A 16,903-nucleotide genomic window follows, 5' to 3' on the forward strand; every position below is an offset into this window, starting at 1 on the left:
GTAGGTCATGGTGCTGGATTTTGACCTGTAAATCCTGAGTAGTTCTGGAACTGGACAGCAGTGACTTTTCCTCCCGTCTTACCTGCTGGAGCAGAAGAGTCAGCGACAAGATTGGCTGGAACAAATTAGGCAGGTTCAGGCACTAAAGAGATGGCACTGCACAGATTAATCAAACAGATAAACACTGGGAGAATGTCTCCAGTCTCCTTTATTATCATTTATAGAAAAGTATGAATATAAATCAGCAGAATATAAAGAAAATATTTCAAATATTTTCCAGTCGAAAACACAAGGCTATAGCTAGCCCTCCTGGTATAGCTGGGATGTCTTCCTATTTAGAGCCCCAGGACTGCACTGCATTTTGGGGCAACTCGGAAATACAACTTGTAACCTGAAGTCCAAGGGCCCATTTAGCCCTGGTACCTTCTATTCTCACAGATTTGAACAGGCTCATCTCTAAGTTTTGCCATTATCTCAGCAGCACGAGATCAACCCTCTGTAAGACTGAGGATCAATATGAAATGATGAGACCAGGGAAGGCAAAAACAAAAGGAAGAGATGCATAAGCACGAGCAGGAAGTATCCACGAAGAAGTGTCATTGCCATGAAAAGAAGGCACTTAATTTATTTTGCATTGTTGATTTTTCACTGAGACTTTACAAAAATAATAATTAAACCTTGGTTCATATGGCCTTTTTTGTCCGATTTCTTATTTGGTGAATTCTCGTTCCTCTCAAGAAAGGGGGAATTTGCAAGAAGTCACCAGGGTCACATAGGCGTCTCTGAGGGATGGATGGGCAGAAAGAGATCAGCACCTCACAGCCAGTCTGATTTCTTTGGAAATCAAGGAATACACAGGGACAGAGAGGATTCAGGATGCCCCAGTACAGACAGCAACCACCTGAAAGTAAGTGGTACAGCTTCCGACATGGAGAAGTCATTGTTTTTGTTGTGGTTCCTACCGCTGCCACACGTTGGTGCCAGACAAGCCATCACGGCACTCACTTGCTGGGACTGTCAGGAGAAGTTAGATGAACAAGAAGCTGTGAACAGAAGGACAGGAGCAAGTGTCCAGCTGGCGAATTCTCCTCCAGGTTCCCTTGCATCGAGGGTTCCCTACCGCCTGCCAGTGCAATAGCTGATTCCTGAAACACAGTCAGAAGAGGGAGAAAGTTAATGTGCTGCACCTCTGCTGCAGGGCAGTCACTTGTACAATGAGGGCTTAAATCACCCAGTAAATACCATTTAGTTTGCAAAAAATATCGATTTTCACTCCACGAACCCAATTCTGCCTTTCTACCGCTGTAAAGAAAAAGCAACCACAGTGATCCCCATAGGATTATAATAGTGTGAAGTAAAGCCACAATCAGTCCTCGTAGGAACACAGGACTGGAAGAACCCAGAGCAGCACATACTGTAGGTGTTAAGTCCGAAAGGATTGACAGAAACATCCCCTCGAGGTGCCCATCATTGCCTGCAATGACTCACAAAGCACACAGGCATCCCCCGACTCCTGTACTGAAACGCCTGACTGGTTGCAAAGTGGGCAAAACACCTCTTTCTCCATTTTTGTTTATAACATCATGCTCCCCTGTGAGGGTGCTCACAGGTGTGTTAAGTAGAAGACAAAAAAACCCCCATCTTTTGTCTCGGGCAGTCCATCAGTACATTGACCAGAACCGAACAGAGAAATCTCCTATTTAAACAACCAAGCAGATCCACAGGCCGTTTTTCACAAGCAGTGGCTGCACAAGCAATGCTGGCCTAACAGCCACAGAAACTGAAATTTTGCTATAGCACTGGGCCCCTTTCCAGACTTAACATGGAGTGGTTTAAGGGAATTCTTCACATCCGTGCGTCCCAGCCCTGACCTTTGGAGAAGCGCAAACACCACAACTGGATCAGCTCTTGCCCTATGTAGAGAGCTGCCCGCAGAATAGCCCAACAGACCCTTAACTTCTGCTTGGTTTATAGTTCTGTGGAAACTGGAATTATTGCTCCAGCTCCACAAAAATAACCCTGCCCTTGGTTTAATGAGATGTCATGCTCCAGAGCAGGGTTTTATGCATCATGCATGGTTGGAAAAGGCTCACTGTATTTCTCTTTTGGCTTGAGGTCATTTCAAAATACCAGAATCTGCACAGGGAGGATTAAGATCTCAGATAAAGCAGGCTGCGCACAGAGCAGTCCCATTCACTTCAAAATTCTGGGCTGCAGCCTTACCTTTAAAAGGCTTTACTCCTTAAATACAGAAGATAAACTTGCTTACTCTCATCTTGCTGGTGGGAAAGGCTGACTTTGCTATAAATCAAGTCCATCAATCCTCTCCCTCCCTCTGCCCCACAAGCATGGGCATAAAGTGCTGCAGTCTGGACATTTATGTACTACAAAGGCCACATCTTGCTCCAGGTGATGAAGAGCAGCTGATCCTCCTAGACACAGGCTGAGTAACAATTTCACAAGTGTCAAGTCTGTGCTTTATTTGTAGATCTTTCAGAAGATGATCCAAAATTAACAGATCAGTTTCACAGCTCGATGCTCTGCCTTGTTCATCTCACAACCTTCTTGAAAAAAGAAGCCAGTGCAAGCTCTTGAATTATCCCAGCTATCCTCACCTGATGGCCACAGATCTGGTCTTAAATCAGCGACTTTGGGGAAAACTCCTGAGCTTGCATAAAAGGGGTTAAAACGAACTAGCACCTTCTACAGAGTGGGAGACAGGTGGAAGGCACAGATTAACAAGCATCTCTCTTTAACTTGAAGCATTTATAAGCCAGACTCCACTTAGACACAAGAAGATAATTAGGAAATACTCATCAAAATATACCAGCATTGCTGAGTTTATTTTAAACTCTGTCAGATGTTTTCCTTCCTGAGAGTCACTCTTGGAACAATATCTCGGGGAACTAAACACTGGCACAAGCTGCCGAACTGACAGGGTGAGCAGCAAAGCGCAGGCACAGCGTGGGTGGGACGACAGCAGCTGTGGATGCACAGCCTCAGCCAGCACCCCCAGGGCCACGGGCCGGCAGGACCACAGGTCCGCGGCATCACCACCGCTCTGAGGTTGCCCACAAACTGTCCACATCTCCCTGGCAGGGCAACCAGCAGAGTTATGCAAGCAAAAATTCAAAACCGAGTTAATCACCATTGACCTCGAATCCATTACCGCTGCCCCTCTCCAGCCTTCGAGCTGCCAACACCTGATGATCAGATCATCATTCCTAAGGGACATAGTCCCATTTTCTTTGTGCTTCCATTCCACACACAGTGCTGTTCACCAGATCAGGTGAATGAAAATGTCCCCCTCTTTTTGCAGCCAAATGAGGAAATGAATTCCTGAATATATTTTTTATTTCACTTAATCTGATGTTACTGTCTGGCTCCAGGGTTTCAGTAAAATAACATTATTGTAAGCTTTTATAATCATTTACGTGTCGAATGCAGGTAAGAGCTACTCCTGGCCACACCAGTTAAGATTTTTTTTTCTTCTATATCTAAAAGCTTTTGGAACCTCTGTACATAACAAGCTGAGGCAGGGAAGGAAAAGGCTGTAACATGACTTCCTCTTACTAAAAGCCTGAGATAAACCCTGACTCAAAATGTCGTTATTTGTAGTTCTGGTAGTGCAACACAGTGTGTGCTGGAGGCCTGATAATCTTAGTTTAGAGTTGCTAATTCAGATGAACATGCTTATTTCAACATTTATAGAAATTGCAAAAATACCCCTGCCCAGCACTGACAGGCAATGATTTGCCAGTTTCATAGGATGCCTTCAATAAACTAACAATGGGGTTAAAAGTATCAGGATAAAAGCAATGCAGGAACTGCTCCTCCAGTGACCACATCAGAGCCTCGTGAGCCAGGACTCCTCTGCTGCTGGCTCTGCCACAGATGTGTTTTGCAGCTTCAAGCCATTCCCTTCATCTTTGCTGGAGTCTGCCCAATTCATACAATCTGGGTGGTCCCCATCAATCACCCCAAAGCTTCTTCAGCTTTCCAGGGAAAGGATGCTGAGAGTGCAAAGATCTAACAGGACTTCTATCCAGCCTCAGGTGCCAGCACACACCCCAAGTCCCTAAGCCAGATGTCACTCACCAGAAGGGTCACTTGTACAAATAAAATCCCCAGTGCTCAAAAATCGGAAACAGTTTTGGTTTTACTTGACATCTGTCAGGATGTTAACCTTAGAAGCATGACTGGGGTGTCTTTAAAACAAAAAACCTCCACACCTGTGCCACTTAAAAGCCAGTGAGATTTAGCAGACTAGGCGCGAGGACTCCCACACTTCAGTCCTGGCTCTGCCACTGGTTTAATACATGAGCTTCACCAGATCATTTCATTTCTGCAAGAAACTCATGGTATGCAACAAAGACTAATTAATGTATGTACAGTGCTCCAGAGAGCTGTGTGTAGCGCACTATGAAACTGGCACCAGCAGATCAAGGGAGAAGAATGAAAAATTCAACATGAAAACAAAAGCAAAAACTCTTACTTTTTGCTTCCACTGCCATCCCCGTAACAATGCAGACTTGTGGAGTCTAAAGCCGGGTGCTGACACTCCACGCAGACCGTGTGGCCCTCCCTGAGGTACTGCATCCAGTGGGTGTACGAGTGGTGGCTGTGCAGGCAGCCCGGCGTGATGGCCACGAGCTGGAATTCAACACAGTACCTGCAACCAAAATAACCGAGTAGCTTAGCCCAATAACCAGACAGAGCCCGCCACGGGACTGGAAGAGCCAGACTAAACTGGGTGAACATACATCACTCATTAAGACAAAAAAAACACAAAACCCACACACACATTCAAGGTCATAAAAACGAGAGCATGTGGTATACCTGGATTTTGACAAGGCTAAATGGGAAATAAAGCTACTCTGCTGGTGTTTTCAACTCACATATCAAATAATAGCAGTTATTACTGGCATCTGTTTTTCAAATAGAGACACAGATTGGTCAAGCATTTGACTAAAGCCAAAAAAACAACCAACAGACAGGTCTCCTGGTTCCAGGTCTGGTAACCATTTTCTGAACCACACTTTCTCCATCGCCTGCTCTCAGTTACTTATAATAGGTTTTGCAGCTAAACTTGCAACAGGAGCTAAGATTCGGTCTGTAAAGGTTTTCCTGGTGACGATCTCCCTCCTAAATGAGGTTGTCACATGTTGGTGGGAGAACCACCAGATTGACACAGCACTTCTGTCCTCCGCACTTCTGCTTTTAACCAAACCTGAGAGGAAAGCCCCAAAGAACTGGTCTTGTTTGGAGAGGAAAACCAAGGAAGTTCAGTAATCGTCTATAAACACAGAGAATCGGGTTCTAATCTAGACTAGTTGTATATCAGTCATGGAGATTTCCAAACACCTTCAAGCAGCTCGCCGAACCATGTGAGCAGTTTGCTTCCTTGTCTTATCTGAGGGAAAGAGCAAGGATAAATATGTGTGCAATGGAGCTATGCTCACGTTTTTGAATTTAAAAGGGAGAAGGCTCAACTAATGAGCAGTTCAAGGGAGGCTCAGAGCGAAGAGACACTCTTTCCTTCAGAAACTTAAGTGAGGGCGATGGATGCACCCATACACTATGGAAATACTTATACACACAACAGCATGTGGGGAAATAAATCAACAGGTGCATGGACACTTAATGCTGCAAGAGCAGCTCTGGGAAAATCCACACAGCATTTACTGGAACGGCAGCTCTCAACAAGAAACAGGGAAACCACCAGGGACTGCAACAAGATCCCCTGGAGAAAAACTAGCTTGCAAAGCTGTGTACAAGGGACTACAAGGTGAAAGAAAACTCTTCCCATCGGCGCTGCTGCTGCTAGCGATGACCGCGCCTGGGAAAGAAGAGGACTGGGAAGGCTGATGCCAGCTCCTCTGTGTTTGAGGCACCAGCCCGGCGGCAGAGCAGCACACACAGGAGCGGCTGTGTCTCAGAAGGTAAAACACAACAGAGCTTTCTGCACAACCCTGTGTGTACCTGAGCTGTGCAACGGTGGAAAACAGGCAGCATTATAGCCAAGAGAGGCTGAAATGGGAGGGGAACGTTCTTCCCTTACAACAAGATAGCAAACTCTGCCCCCTGAGAATTTACCCCATTTATGAAAAAAAGTGGAAACTGCACCAGATTCCACATTGGGAAGAGCTGAAGTGAATGGTGGTTGGCTTTTTGATCACACAACCTTAAAGAGCAGCAATGCCATGAATGAAGACCTGAATTTCCGTCTTGTACTGGCCTTACATCAAGGCAGACCCACAACCTTCCGATGCACTGCAGATACGGCTGTCGCTGCGGGCAGAGCAGCACCCTGCTCTAGTGAAGTGCCACCCGTCTGCTGGGAAATGTCAACTCCGATCAGCAAAAAGCTGGACCCAAAACTGCAACCAGAGAATCATCAAAGGCAGAGTATGACTGAGCCTCCAACTTACCCTGTTCTTTCATTGCCATCAGCTGCAGCTCTTTTTTTCCTCGCTTTTCCAAACCCTCCTGTCGTTATTAATGCTGGGACTGCGTATATCAAAGAGAAAGAGTACATAGCGTAAGTGGCAATACTGTATTAAGGCTGTTTACATCTGCAAAACTGTAAAGACGGGCCTTTAATGTCATACAGCTTTATCTTCAGCAGGGGATGAAAAAATTCTAACTTTGTATTTTCATATTACTGGTGACCATCAACCATTTCACTAAAAAAGAATCTGTATTTTTGCCAGATTTTTGCCTGAGCAGAGTGAGCCTACTTATCAGGCACACCCAAAAGACAGAGGGAGAGGCAATACTCAATACCAACTTCCAACAGATTTGAACGAAACGAAATCAGGCTTTTTCTGCAGAAACCAGCTGGAGGTCTCCGCTGCCTGTACCCTGCTCCAGTACAGAGAAGTCATACCTTGCTTTTGATGGACATTGCTCCTTCATTACTTTTTGCAGATGACTCATTAAAAAAATATATATACATATATAAAAAAAGAAGAAAAAAGTGTGCTCAACACCTACTTACAGAAGTTTTAAACAGGCATGAATCTACCAACTCTATTGCCAGGGATTTACACTTGCATAAGTGAGATCACAACAAGCCTGTAATATTTCACTTTCTAAACACACCAGATCACAGCAAATGGCAGGTACTACTTTTAAATATGCCCCAGGAAGGATTTTTTTTTCCTCTCTCTCTATCCCTGTGTGAAAAGCTCAGTTCTCAATTACACCAGACAGGCCCAGGGCAAACATGCTGGTGTCTGAAAACAACTGTCTTCAAATACAGTAAAGGAAGATCAGCTCTGCTGGCCCAGGAAAGAGTCCTCCCGATCACCCAGACACTTACTTTTCCAGGGGACTTACTCAGGGACTGTTTGCACTCTGTTCCTTGCAGGGTGCGGTACTCCACGCAGCCAGCCCTCTCCTCCAGCGCAGGACATGCCTCTCCCCCGTTCCTGGGCTCCTGGAGGACGTGCCTCCTGCGAACACGGTACGTTGTCTTGCAAGGCTCTGCGCAGCCACTCCAGACACTCCACTGAGATACCACACAGGGGACAACTGGAAGAAGATTAACAAAGGGGGATGTGGAAGCTTACAGAAAAGACAAAAGTGATGTGCCTTTTCCAGAAAAGACGCTTTCTGACACGGTACAATACAACCTTCCTTATTTCACACCTTCGCCCAGTGGGTCGGGCAGCTCCCAGTAGCTCTGCTCCCACACCACCTGGCCAGAAGCTCCGGCCATCTAGGACTGTCTACACGGGGCCAGTCACCTCCCTTTAGCTACACCGCTGCAAGCCTCGCGCGCAAACTGGGATTCACACCGGGTAACTAAGAAAAGATTTAAAATTAGACAGAGTCAAACCGAGCAGTAAGAGAAGAGGAAGATAAGGAGCAGGAGGAAAGAGAGTGTGTTGTAGATCCTTCATGCAGATAAAGCCTAAAATATTAGTGACTTCTCTTGCCAGATGTCACATGGCAAATGATAACCAGCCATGGAGTTTGGACCCTCGCATGGCAGGCTGGAGCTGAGTTCAAGAAGCAAAATACAATGTAATGACTTCCACTCTGTACGTGTTGGAACCAATCCCAAAATGTTTTGTGGATGTGACTCATCACTTTAAATTTAGAGAACCTGCACTAAGTAATGCTTCAAAAATCTTCACATCATTGAGCATCCCTTCCTGCTCTCACACAGTATCCACTGCGCTAGCTTCCACCAAAGTCCCTGCGAGTATGCAAGAGGCAAACTACACAAGGATGGAGAAATTTGGCCCATGACTGAGCTCAGACACGAGGAATTCCTCAGCGTTCTGAATTCAGCCCCACTAGTAATCTACTGCTCAATTTAAACATGCAAATGAGCCCATTCAAATCCGCTAAGAGCCACTATGCTCAGTATCTTGCAGTAACAGATATTCGCGCTCCAATTTACAAAGGCATCCAAAAGCCTGAGTCCCACTGATTTGATTGGGGGTTAAGCTGCTAAACGCTGTTGTGAATCCCAGCCTTCCTGAGCAGCTCGAGCTCGATACCTCAATTTGTTCTCCCATGCAACACAGATAACCCCTAATTACTGCATTAATTTCCTTTGAAAATGCCCGTCTTTAGAAACTTTAGGAAGAGCTTTCAAAAGCTATTGCTTTTCTTCTTTGTCTAGAGTCACCACAAACAGCTTTTTAAACCTATTCAAAGATTAGGAAGTAAATCAATTACCTAAGTAATTGAGACATTTCATATATGCAGTAATGCAACACACAAAAAAGACTCTGCGTTGGGTTGCAGGCTACCCAACAGTATAATCCTTTTGTGCATCTCATTTATTTGGAATCTTCTGCTCTTTTCAGTTTCATTTAGCATCAGACATGAATGCCTTTGCCTTAATATTTTGTTTTACGAGTCAGTTTGATAAATTAGCTCTTTAGTGGTGGGAGAAAGAAAACTACTGAAAAAAAAGGCCAAGTGACAAAGGCAATGCAAATCAAAGTAGAAATGAGTCCCTTACATCCAGCACAAATTAATCACAAGCAATAATGCAGAAATCTCTCATCCTGCAGAAAACCAGCTTTCTCAGCAGACCTCCGTAAGCAGGACGCTGTCAGTGCCCCGGTGAGCCACAGCGGGCTGGGAGAGCTCCCGGCTGGGCTGGCAGCTGCGGTGACAGCGGTGGCAGTGGTACCGCTGCAAGGCACCCAGCTCGGACGGGGAGCAGTGACTGCCCCCTGCCTCCCCTCACCCTGCGGAACAAGAGCCTGCAAACACATTTATTATTATTCTTCTGTACTATGAAGAATAGACACGAGGATTTCCTGTCTATCCCAGTCGTCCCAGACGAGCAGGATTCTGGGGCAGTGGTGCTGAGGAACACCCAACAGCCCAACCCTGGTCAGACATCAAAGGCGCTGCGGCACCCAGCACCAACACCTTGTCCTGACACCCCGACACCAGGACAGCCAAGCTGCACCCCCCTGCAGACCTGGGTGGATGGTTTATGGGAGGCAGGTTTATGGGATCCCGTGGATGGCACTTTGATGCCTGCTGCTCTCTGCTGCACTCGGGAGCTGTTGGTCTCCAGACCAATCAGCCTGTTCTCATTCACAGACACAAGCTTGTTTAAATCACTTTGGAATGCATTTATTTCCTGCCCATTTTCCAGCTCTCTCTTGAAAGGAAAAGCACAATTAAATCACGGGTAGGTCTGCCCATCTGCCTAGAGCAAAACTCTGCTAAGGCGCAGCTATACAGGCTTAAAAAAAAAAAAAAAAGGCATTATGTGAGAGAATAAGACACCTTGAGGATGCTGTTTGAGGGAGGGGAATATAAGACTGCGCTACTCTAAAATGACTTATCTCCTTAATTCACATCTGCCGCTCGGCAGCACAAGCACTGTGGTCAAGGCTCTCGCCAGACCGAATGCTGGAGCTGCAGTCACACGCTGCAGCTCTCGATGCCTTTTGCACAGATGTGCAGATTAACGTGAGCAACAGATTTGATCTCACCCACAGTAATTCAATCCGCAAGAGCCAAAGGGATCGAGGGATTCTCAGTCAGGAAACAACCCGTTTCACATTTCCGTCTTGTACAAACACGCAGCATCCTGACGCCACCTGCCCCAGGGTGGCGCGGGAGACCTCAGCACCTTTGAGAACCACAACCCAGGTGTGCAGCCAAGTGTGTGCAGCATCCCTCCTTCGGCCACGCTCCTCCCCGCCTGCAGCCTCTCGCCTTTCCCACCAAGCAGAGCGCGGCGGCGCGGTCAGGCAGCCGGAGCCCCGAGGGCAGGCAGGTGCCGCTCAGCTCGGGGGGCAGCAGGGACAAGCCCGGGGAGCGGCCGCAGCCCCGCCGGCCACTCACCTGGGCAGGTCTCGGCGTAGTCGTGGCAGCAGTCGAGGGTGCGGGCACACGCCTGGTCGCAGTAGCAGGGCCCGCGGGAGCCGTCGGGCCGCCGGCCGTGGCTCAGACAGGCCGGGTCGCGGCCCGGGCAGCACAGCCCGCGGGCGGCACAGCCGGCGGCAGCGCGGCGGGGCAGCGCGGGCGGCGCGGGCAGCGCCAGCAGCACCGGCAGCGCGGGCAGCGCCAGCAGCACCGGCAGCACCGGCAGCACCGGCAGCACCGGCAGCACCGGCAGCGCCAGCACGGCGGCACAGCCCGCCATGGCGGCACAGCGCCTGCCCCGCTGCGCTCCCCGCAGCCCGGCCCGGCTGCACGGCGCCGGGAGCGGGCGATAAGCGGGAAGGAGCCGGCCCGCCTCCCCCGGGCCCCGCCGCTGCACGGGGCGGGCCGGGCGGAGCCGCCAGCCCGGCGGGGTGAGCCGCAGGGCGGCCGGCGGGACCCCGCTCCCGCACAGGGCGGTGCGCGGCAGCCGCTGCTCGCCCCGGGCTGGCAGCCACGGCCGCTGCCCCGCAGCGGACCAACAGCAGGCTGTTCTTCACACAAATACCCTCTTCTCCTCACCCTACCATAACGGGCTTTTTGCCTTAACTCTCGTGGCACCTCACGATGCCCGTGCATCCGACAGTTGTATTTCTGCAGACTTTTAAAACTAAAGGGTATAATTCCTGCTAGCACTTGCCAGCCAAATTAGCATAAAGATTATTATCAAAAACGAATGGTAAAAGAGACTGGGGTTTTGCCAGATTGGACCCCAGCATACCTCAGGAACCATTAAAATCCTGCAAGTACTTCATTCCCAGTACAGCAGCTTGTAAGGAACGGGATCCAGCTGGCTGTACTGCCTCTCTACAGAATTACTCTGAGTTTTCTTACTTCCAAATGCAAGAAAGCTTTAAGTGATTAGAGCCGCTCCTGTGAATTATTGAGCTATTCAGTAGGAAGCTAAAGGCTTTACTGTAACTTTTTATCAAACAGACTTGCTCTAAAATATTGATCACAACAGATGTTATACCTTGCTGAATACCAAAGTGGGATTTATAAAACCCACCCACTGATTTTTTGCGACTGATTATGCCATTGTACTAACAGTGGCTATGGGCAGAGCATTCCTACTTCAGGGAGACTGCAGCAAGGATGCCTCTAGAAAAACAGAAAATGATGTTAGAGGACAGGCTGACACCATTGTGTGCAATGTTGGAGGCATGGGAGCAGAGTGGACCCGGTACCACACCAGCTCAGGCATAGCATGGTAACACGTTCTAAAAAGATAAGAAATAAGAACTTTAGCTTCTTTGTAGGTCCATAGATGTCTGTAGCAAAAGACAGAGGTCTCATTTTCTTGGCAGTGGTCAGATACTGTCACATTGGAAATCACACAAGTAACAAATCCTGCAGCGGGCAAGAGGCAAAAAGGCCAGGAGAGGAAAGCAAAGAGCACTAGGAGGCCATGGGCTCTAGGAAGCAGAAATTTAACGATACCAGGTGTTAATTTCAGCCTCTGCCAATGAGTCACTCACTGTGACCACCACGGGTAAGTCATTTACTCAACGTATGTCTCATTCTTGATCTAGAACAGGAAGAACATTCAAAAGGAGATTGCATTACTCAGCTAATTAGTCAACGCAAACCAGAGGCCCATGCAACTCTTGCGCAACTAACCGAGGGGCGGTAACAGAGAACGCTTCCCAGGTGTTTCTGTTTCCAGCACAGATGCTCCAAGTCCTCCTGCCAACCATTGTTGGGGTAGGAGGAACACATTCATTATGAGACTTATTATTCTGAGACACAGAAAACTGACTGAATGAAAGTCAGTTTTAGAAAGCAATGCATCCACATAAAGACTGCAATTTTGAATGACTCTGTGCTGTTAGGAAAGCTGGACTTTGGTCCAGAGATCTCAGTAGGGTTTATATTCAAGCCACCCCCACCTAAAGTTCTCGGGAGCAAACTTTGTTGCTCATCTCCCATGCCCAGTCCGAAAGCAGTTGTTCTCCCTTGTTCTAGTTCGACATAATCCTAAGGGATTTTTTTAGAGTTTGGGTTTTTTTCCCCTGACAGGCTCCAAAGATGGTAATGTCAAGGAAGCCAAGGAAAACATTGACCAAGCCATGCTGGACCACATCAGCCCAGCAACAGATTTCTTGCAAGACAACTGCCGAGTCTAAAAGTGGGACTTCTGGCCCTATAAGGAATATTGGAGACAAGCAGGTGTGCTTTACAGAAAGGAAATGTGGCTGGTCCCTCTTACAAGGAGAGGTTCAGCAGCAGAACAGTTTGCAGGGCTGTCCTTGGCAGTGGAGATCGTGTATTCCAACCTACGGGGAACATCAAAAGGCAGCTCACTAGGGCAGGTGGAAACGCAGCTTTATCTGCTTGTTCAAACCCAGCTGCTTCCCTGGCTGGCCACGCTGCGTTCTTGCTCTCGCGCTCATTTTCCTTTACTTGATTAAGCGGCACTGTGCTGGAGCGGCCACTGACCCAGTTCCCAGAGGCCCTCCTGACCCCTTCATTAACTCTGAGGGGTGGGAGGATGTCACAGATGGAAAGTCCCTTCAAAGGGACAAAGGGAAGCTTACTCTCACTTTCACTCCGGGTAGTTAATCAGTGTCCCTGCTTGGCCCACAGGCTGATCCACCCATCTGTGCAATGGGGAACACTGTCCAATACCAGCTTACCAGCCCCTTCTTAAATTTTATTTTGCCATAACTTTCCCCACATCCCTGCAAAAGAAGTAGCCTGTATAGGATTTACCAGGCTTTTAAATAGGATTTACCTTATTCCAAAGTGTTTGCCCCTTTGCCTCTAGCCATCCATCACCTGCTAATTTATATATCATTGCAAATGCATTAAGACAGCACTATTTTCTTTGTTCTGCCTTTATACAGCCCCTTGCACTTTGTGTCCCTTGTGCAGAACTTGGATTCCTGTGCTTTCTGCAATAAGGAAAGTAGCAGAGCCATCAATATGCAGGACCAAAAAAAAAAAAAAAAATCTGGCTAGAGTGTCTGATTTTACATTCCATTGTCACAACCAAGTCTGTAAAAGCACAGAAGGAAAGTAGCTAACCAAGTGATCTGATTTCTTGGAGCTGATTTCTAGAGCTATGTGAAGGCCACAGGACTGCTGGCTGCCAGCTCATTCAAACCCTTCTTCAAGGCTGTCACAAAGGATGCTCTGCTTGTTCATTGTATTTCAGCAAGAAGCACCATGAGTCCACACAAGCTTTCCAGAACATGATGCAAATAAACAGCAATGGCAACAATGCTTGTCCAAAAGAAGGCAAAGATCAGTATTTCCCCCTACAATTTTGCTGCTGGGAACAGGTACCAACTCGTAAATTAATTTCTGCAGCAGAGTCTGTCCCGTGGTCTCCTGCCTTTCCTATCTCATGCCCAGAGCATCCAAGGGCACACTTTTCCAGGCTTTGCTGGTGAGAATTTTAGCACACGTGGTCCTAAACAGGCTATGTCCTGCTGGGCATAGAGGAGCCCAGGAGGAATTCCAGTTGCACACAGCAACTTCATTCTCAGCTTTTAAGTATCAGCAGGGAAACAGAGAAACCCTCAGAAACATTTATTTCAAAGAAAAGCTGGGACAAATGATCAAGCTTCCTACAACTAACTATTCCAACAGAAGCAGCAAAACTCCAAAACCAGGAAATATAGCAAGAGGCTGAGACTTTTTGGGATAGCTGATAACCAGGGACTTTGCTCTAACCACAGGCAGCACTTGTACAAATCAAAACTGAATCTCAGCTCTCATCAGCCCTCCAGCCTTTGGAAGCTGAGCTCCCAACTTGCAATTATGTAAAAACCTTCCAACCCTTTTCTTCCTATCCCATCATCACATGTCTGGGGATATCGACCTTCATTAAATGATGCTTCAGCACCGTCTGAAACAGGCTGTTTAATTTTTAACCGTATTTATAGTCAGACACAAGCCATAGATTTCCACTTGCTCCTCTGAGGCTGCTGCTCTGGCAGCATTTGCTCTCGCACCCTGCCTGCCTGAACTGGAGACAAAGTGCAGCAGAGGAGAGGACCACCAACACGAATTCAAACTGCCCCACGCTATTCTTAACTGACTCTCCCTTTCAAACTGTCCATTATGCTTGTGCCTGAGTGATCAGGCAGAATAGGGGCAAGCTGGCCTGACGTCAAGGCCAAAGCCACTGCTGTGGTTTTATGCTCACAGCACTTCTCTGACTCTGTAATTTGCTGAATGTTTTCCTGTCCCAGATCCTTCCTGCTGTGCAGCAGACAGGAAAAAAAGCCTCCAGCTCAGGAAAAGCAGGGAACACATGCAAGAAACACCTGGCTGTCTCTAAGGATTTACCCTGCCTAGCTATTCTGTTGAAGCCATTCACCTGAGGTTTTATTGTTTATTTCATTCAAGTGTGTTTCATTCATTCATTTCATTAACTCCCTTCCCCGTGCCCTGGTGGCAGGAAATCGTTGAAGCATTTCAGCCCTTCATCCCATCCTAGGCCCCGAGGATGCTGCTGTCCCAGTTCTGCCAGCCCCAGCTCTCAACAAATGAGCTCAGTGCACACAGCTCCTTCCTAGGACAGGTCAAAGACCTCCTTTCCACAGGCTGGTGCAAAGTGTCCTCTTACCCCTTCTCAGAGCTGACCTAACCATACCAGAGAGCAGGGACTGGGATTTGAGCTCAAACTGCTGCTGATAAGCAGCTAAATATTTATTCATCCACTAGAAAAGCTGCATTGGATCAAAACAAAGACCTATCTCCCCTAGCATCCATCTTCAGCAGTGGCTAACAGCAGAATGCCCAGCAGAGAATATGATAGGTTGAATGTATAGTATTTCCCCAGAGTGCTCTCACACTTCTGCTAATTTCACCTCCAGGATCTCCTAATAGGCGGTGCCTATGCCTCAGTCCGTGTCTTACACAGATTCTCTCCCATCTCATTTTAAGTCCATGTAAAGTTGCAGCAGCCAGAGTCTCTCATAGCAGTACGCCGTGCTACACAGTGTACAAAGTTGTTTTGAACATACTACCAGCTAATTTAATTTGAATCCCTAGTTCTTGTATTGGAAGAGACATGGAACAATCAATTCTCATTTACTTTCTCAAGGCCACTCAGGATTTTGTAGGTCTCCACTGAATTGTCCCTTAACCCATGTCTCTTGCAGGCTGAAGAACACCCTGCCAGGAGGGGCTGCCTGGCCAGCGGCTGGACTCAGGGAGAGGTGCCACCATCCCCGACTCTGTCTCAGCAGCTCCTCTGTTGATTTCTCTGCCACAGCTGCATTTCTAACATCCAATTCCTCACTCACCTCACAGGTCCTGCCTCTCTTGAGTCCTTCTTTAGGTTAGCTGACCTTTGACAACAAGCAAAATCGCTGCTGGGAATGTGGTTTTCCTTTTCCACACACCCCACTCACAGTATGAATTCATGCACTTAAGGCCAAGATGAAGACAAATTCACACAGGCAGATAACAAGCTCTTAGTGCTGAGAGAAAGGGAAGAGTCTCATGTGTGAAAATATCCTTATGCAATAATTTTTTTTTTTCTTTCTTTTGACAAACTCAACATAACAATAGCAAGAACTAGAGCAGCTGGCTGTTTCACTTTCACACCTGCTCCTGCTTTCTTAAAATGTCTGTGCCTGCTTACCACAGGCACCCTGTGCAGAAAGCCGTAACTAAAAAAGTGTTGGGGAGTCAGGAAAGGGAAGAGGGCTGAGCATTAAGTCTTTAAAAAAAGGCTTATTTGAGAAAAGATTCGGGTGCAAATTTCTTTTATCAAGACCAGTAAGCAAAGAATACATCTGCAGGGATCCTAACACAGCTTAACTTGGAAGAGTTTCAGTCTCAGCACCCTGATTCTCTCCTTTGCGGTGTCCTTTGAGATCTTAGAATAGAAGTGAAAAGACCTTTAAACAGCACTCCCCTTCTATACACATCTGCTAGTTTTTAGCACACAGAGACATGAGAGAGTGTTGATACCAAGCAAGATTCAGAAATCTTCCTGAAGAAAAATCATCTTCCCAGATGGAGTGCATCGAGACCAAGAGTCTTCTCCAGAGCCCAACAGTATGGCCAGCTAGGTCCAAAGCATCTGCTGGTTTTCGGTTTTGTCTCCAAAATGCAGATTCTTGTGGTACTGCAGGGAGAATCCACACCATGGCAGAGCAGTTATGGCTGAGAAAACACCTTCTTGGATTTAAACCCCAAAAGCATTCACCCTTGATAAAGGCTTCATCTCAACATAGCAAAGCCAGTGTCTCCAGCAGACGCCAACTCATAGGAAGTATGATCTGCTTATTCTGCCTTCTCCTCTCATCTATAATGCTGCTTTATAAGACCACGGGGCAAAGTCAGGCTAGAAGAGAAGCAGGGAAGTCTCACTCATCTCATTCAGGTGCGGCCATGGGCACAGAGGACACCGGTGTCAGCCCTCTCCTCTCTTCTGCCAAAAAGCCACTACACAACCCCATCACAGGCTGCCTCTCCATAGAGACCAGGGCTATGACTCAGCCCAGGGCAGAAAGGAAACAAACTCGCTGTC

The 16,903-nt window shown here is 47.4% G+C and overlaps 1 protein-coding gene across 1 annotated transcript; it reads right to left on the bottom strand.

Moving 5' to 3' along the window:
- Positions 1–201: 201 nt before the first annotated feature.
- LOC135994670 (somatomedin-B and thrombospondin type-1 domain-containing protein-like) lies at positions 202–10,633 on the bottom strand. Its single transcript, XM_065645424.1, has 5 exons — positions 10,333–10,633; positions 7,342–7,536; positions 6,432–6,510; positions 4,496–4,672; positions 202–1,145 (listed from the first exon to the last, which is right to left on the bottom strand). The coding sequence occupies exons 1-5, from the start codon at positions 10,631–10,633 to the stop codon at positions 1,028–1,030; spliced, it is 870 nt and encodes a 289-aa protein (XP_065501496.1). The 3' UTR covers positions 202–1,027.
- Positions 10,634–16,903: the final 6,270 nt, after the last annotated feature.

This window comes from Caloenas nicobarica, chromosome 15 (assembly GCF_036013445.1).
Source record: "Caloenas nicobarica isolate bCalNic1 chromosome 15, bCalNic1.hap1, whole genome shotgun sequence".
Classification (NCBI taxonomy): domain Eukaryota; kingdom Metazoa; phylum Chordata; class Aves; order Columbiformes; family Columbidae; genus Caloenas; species Caloenas nicobarica.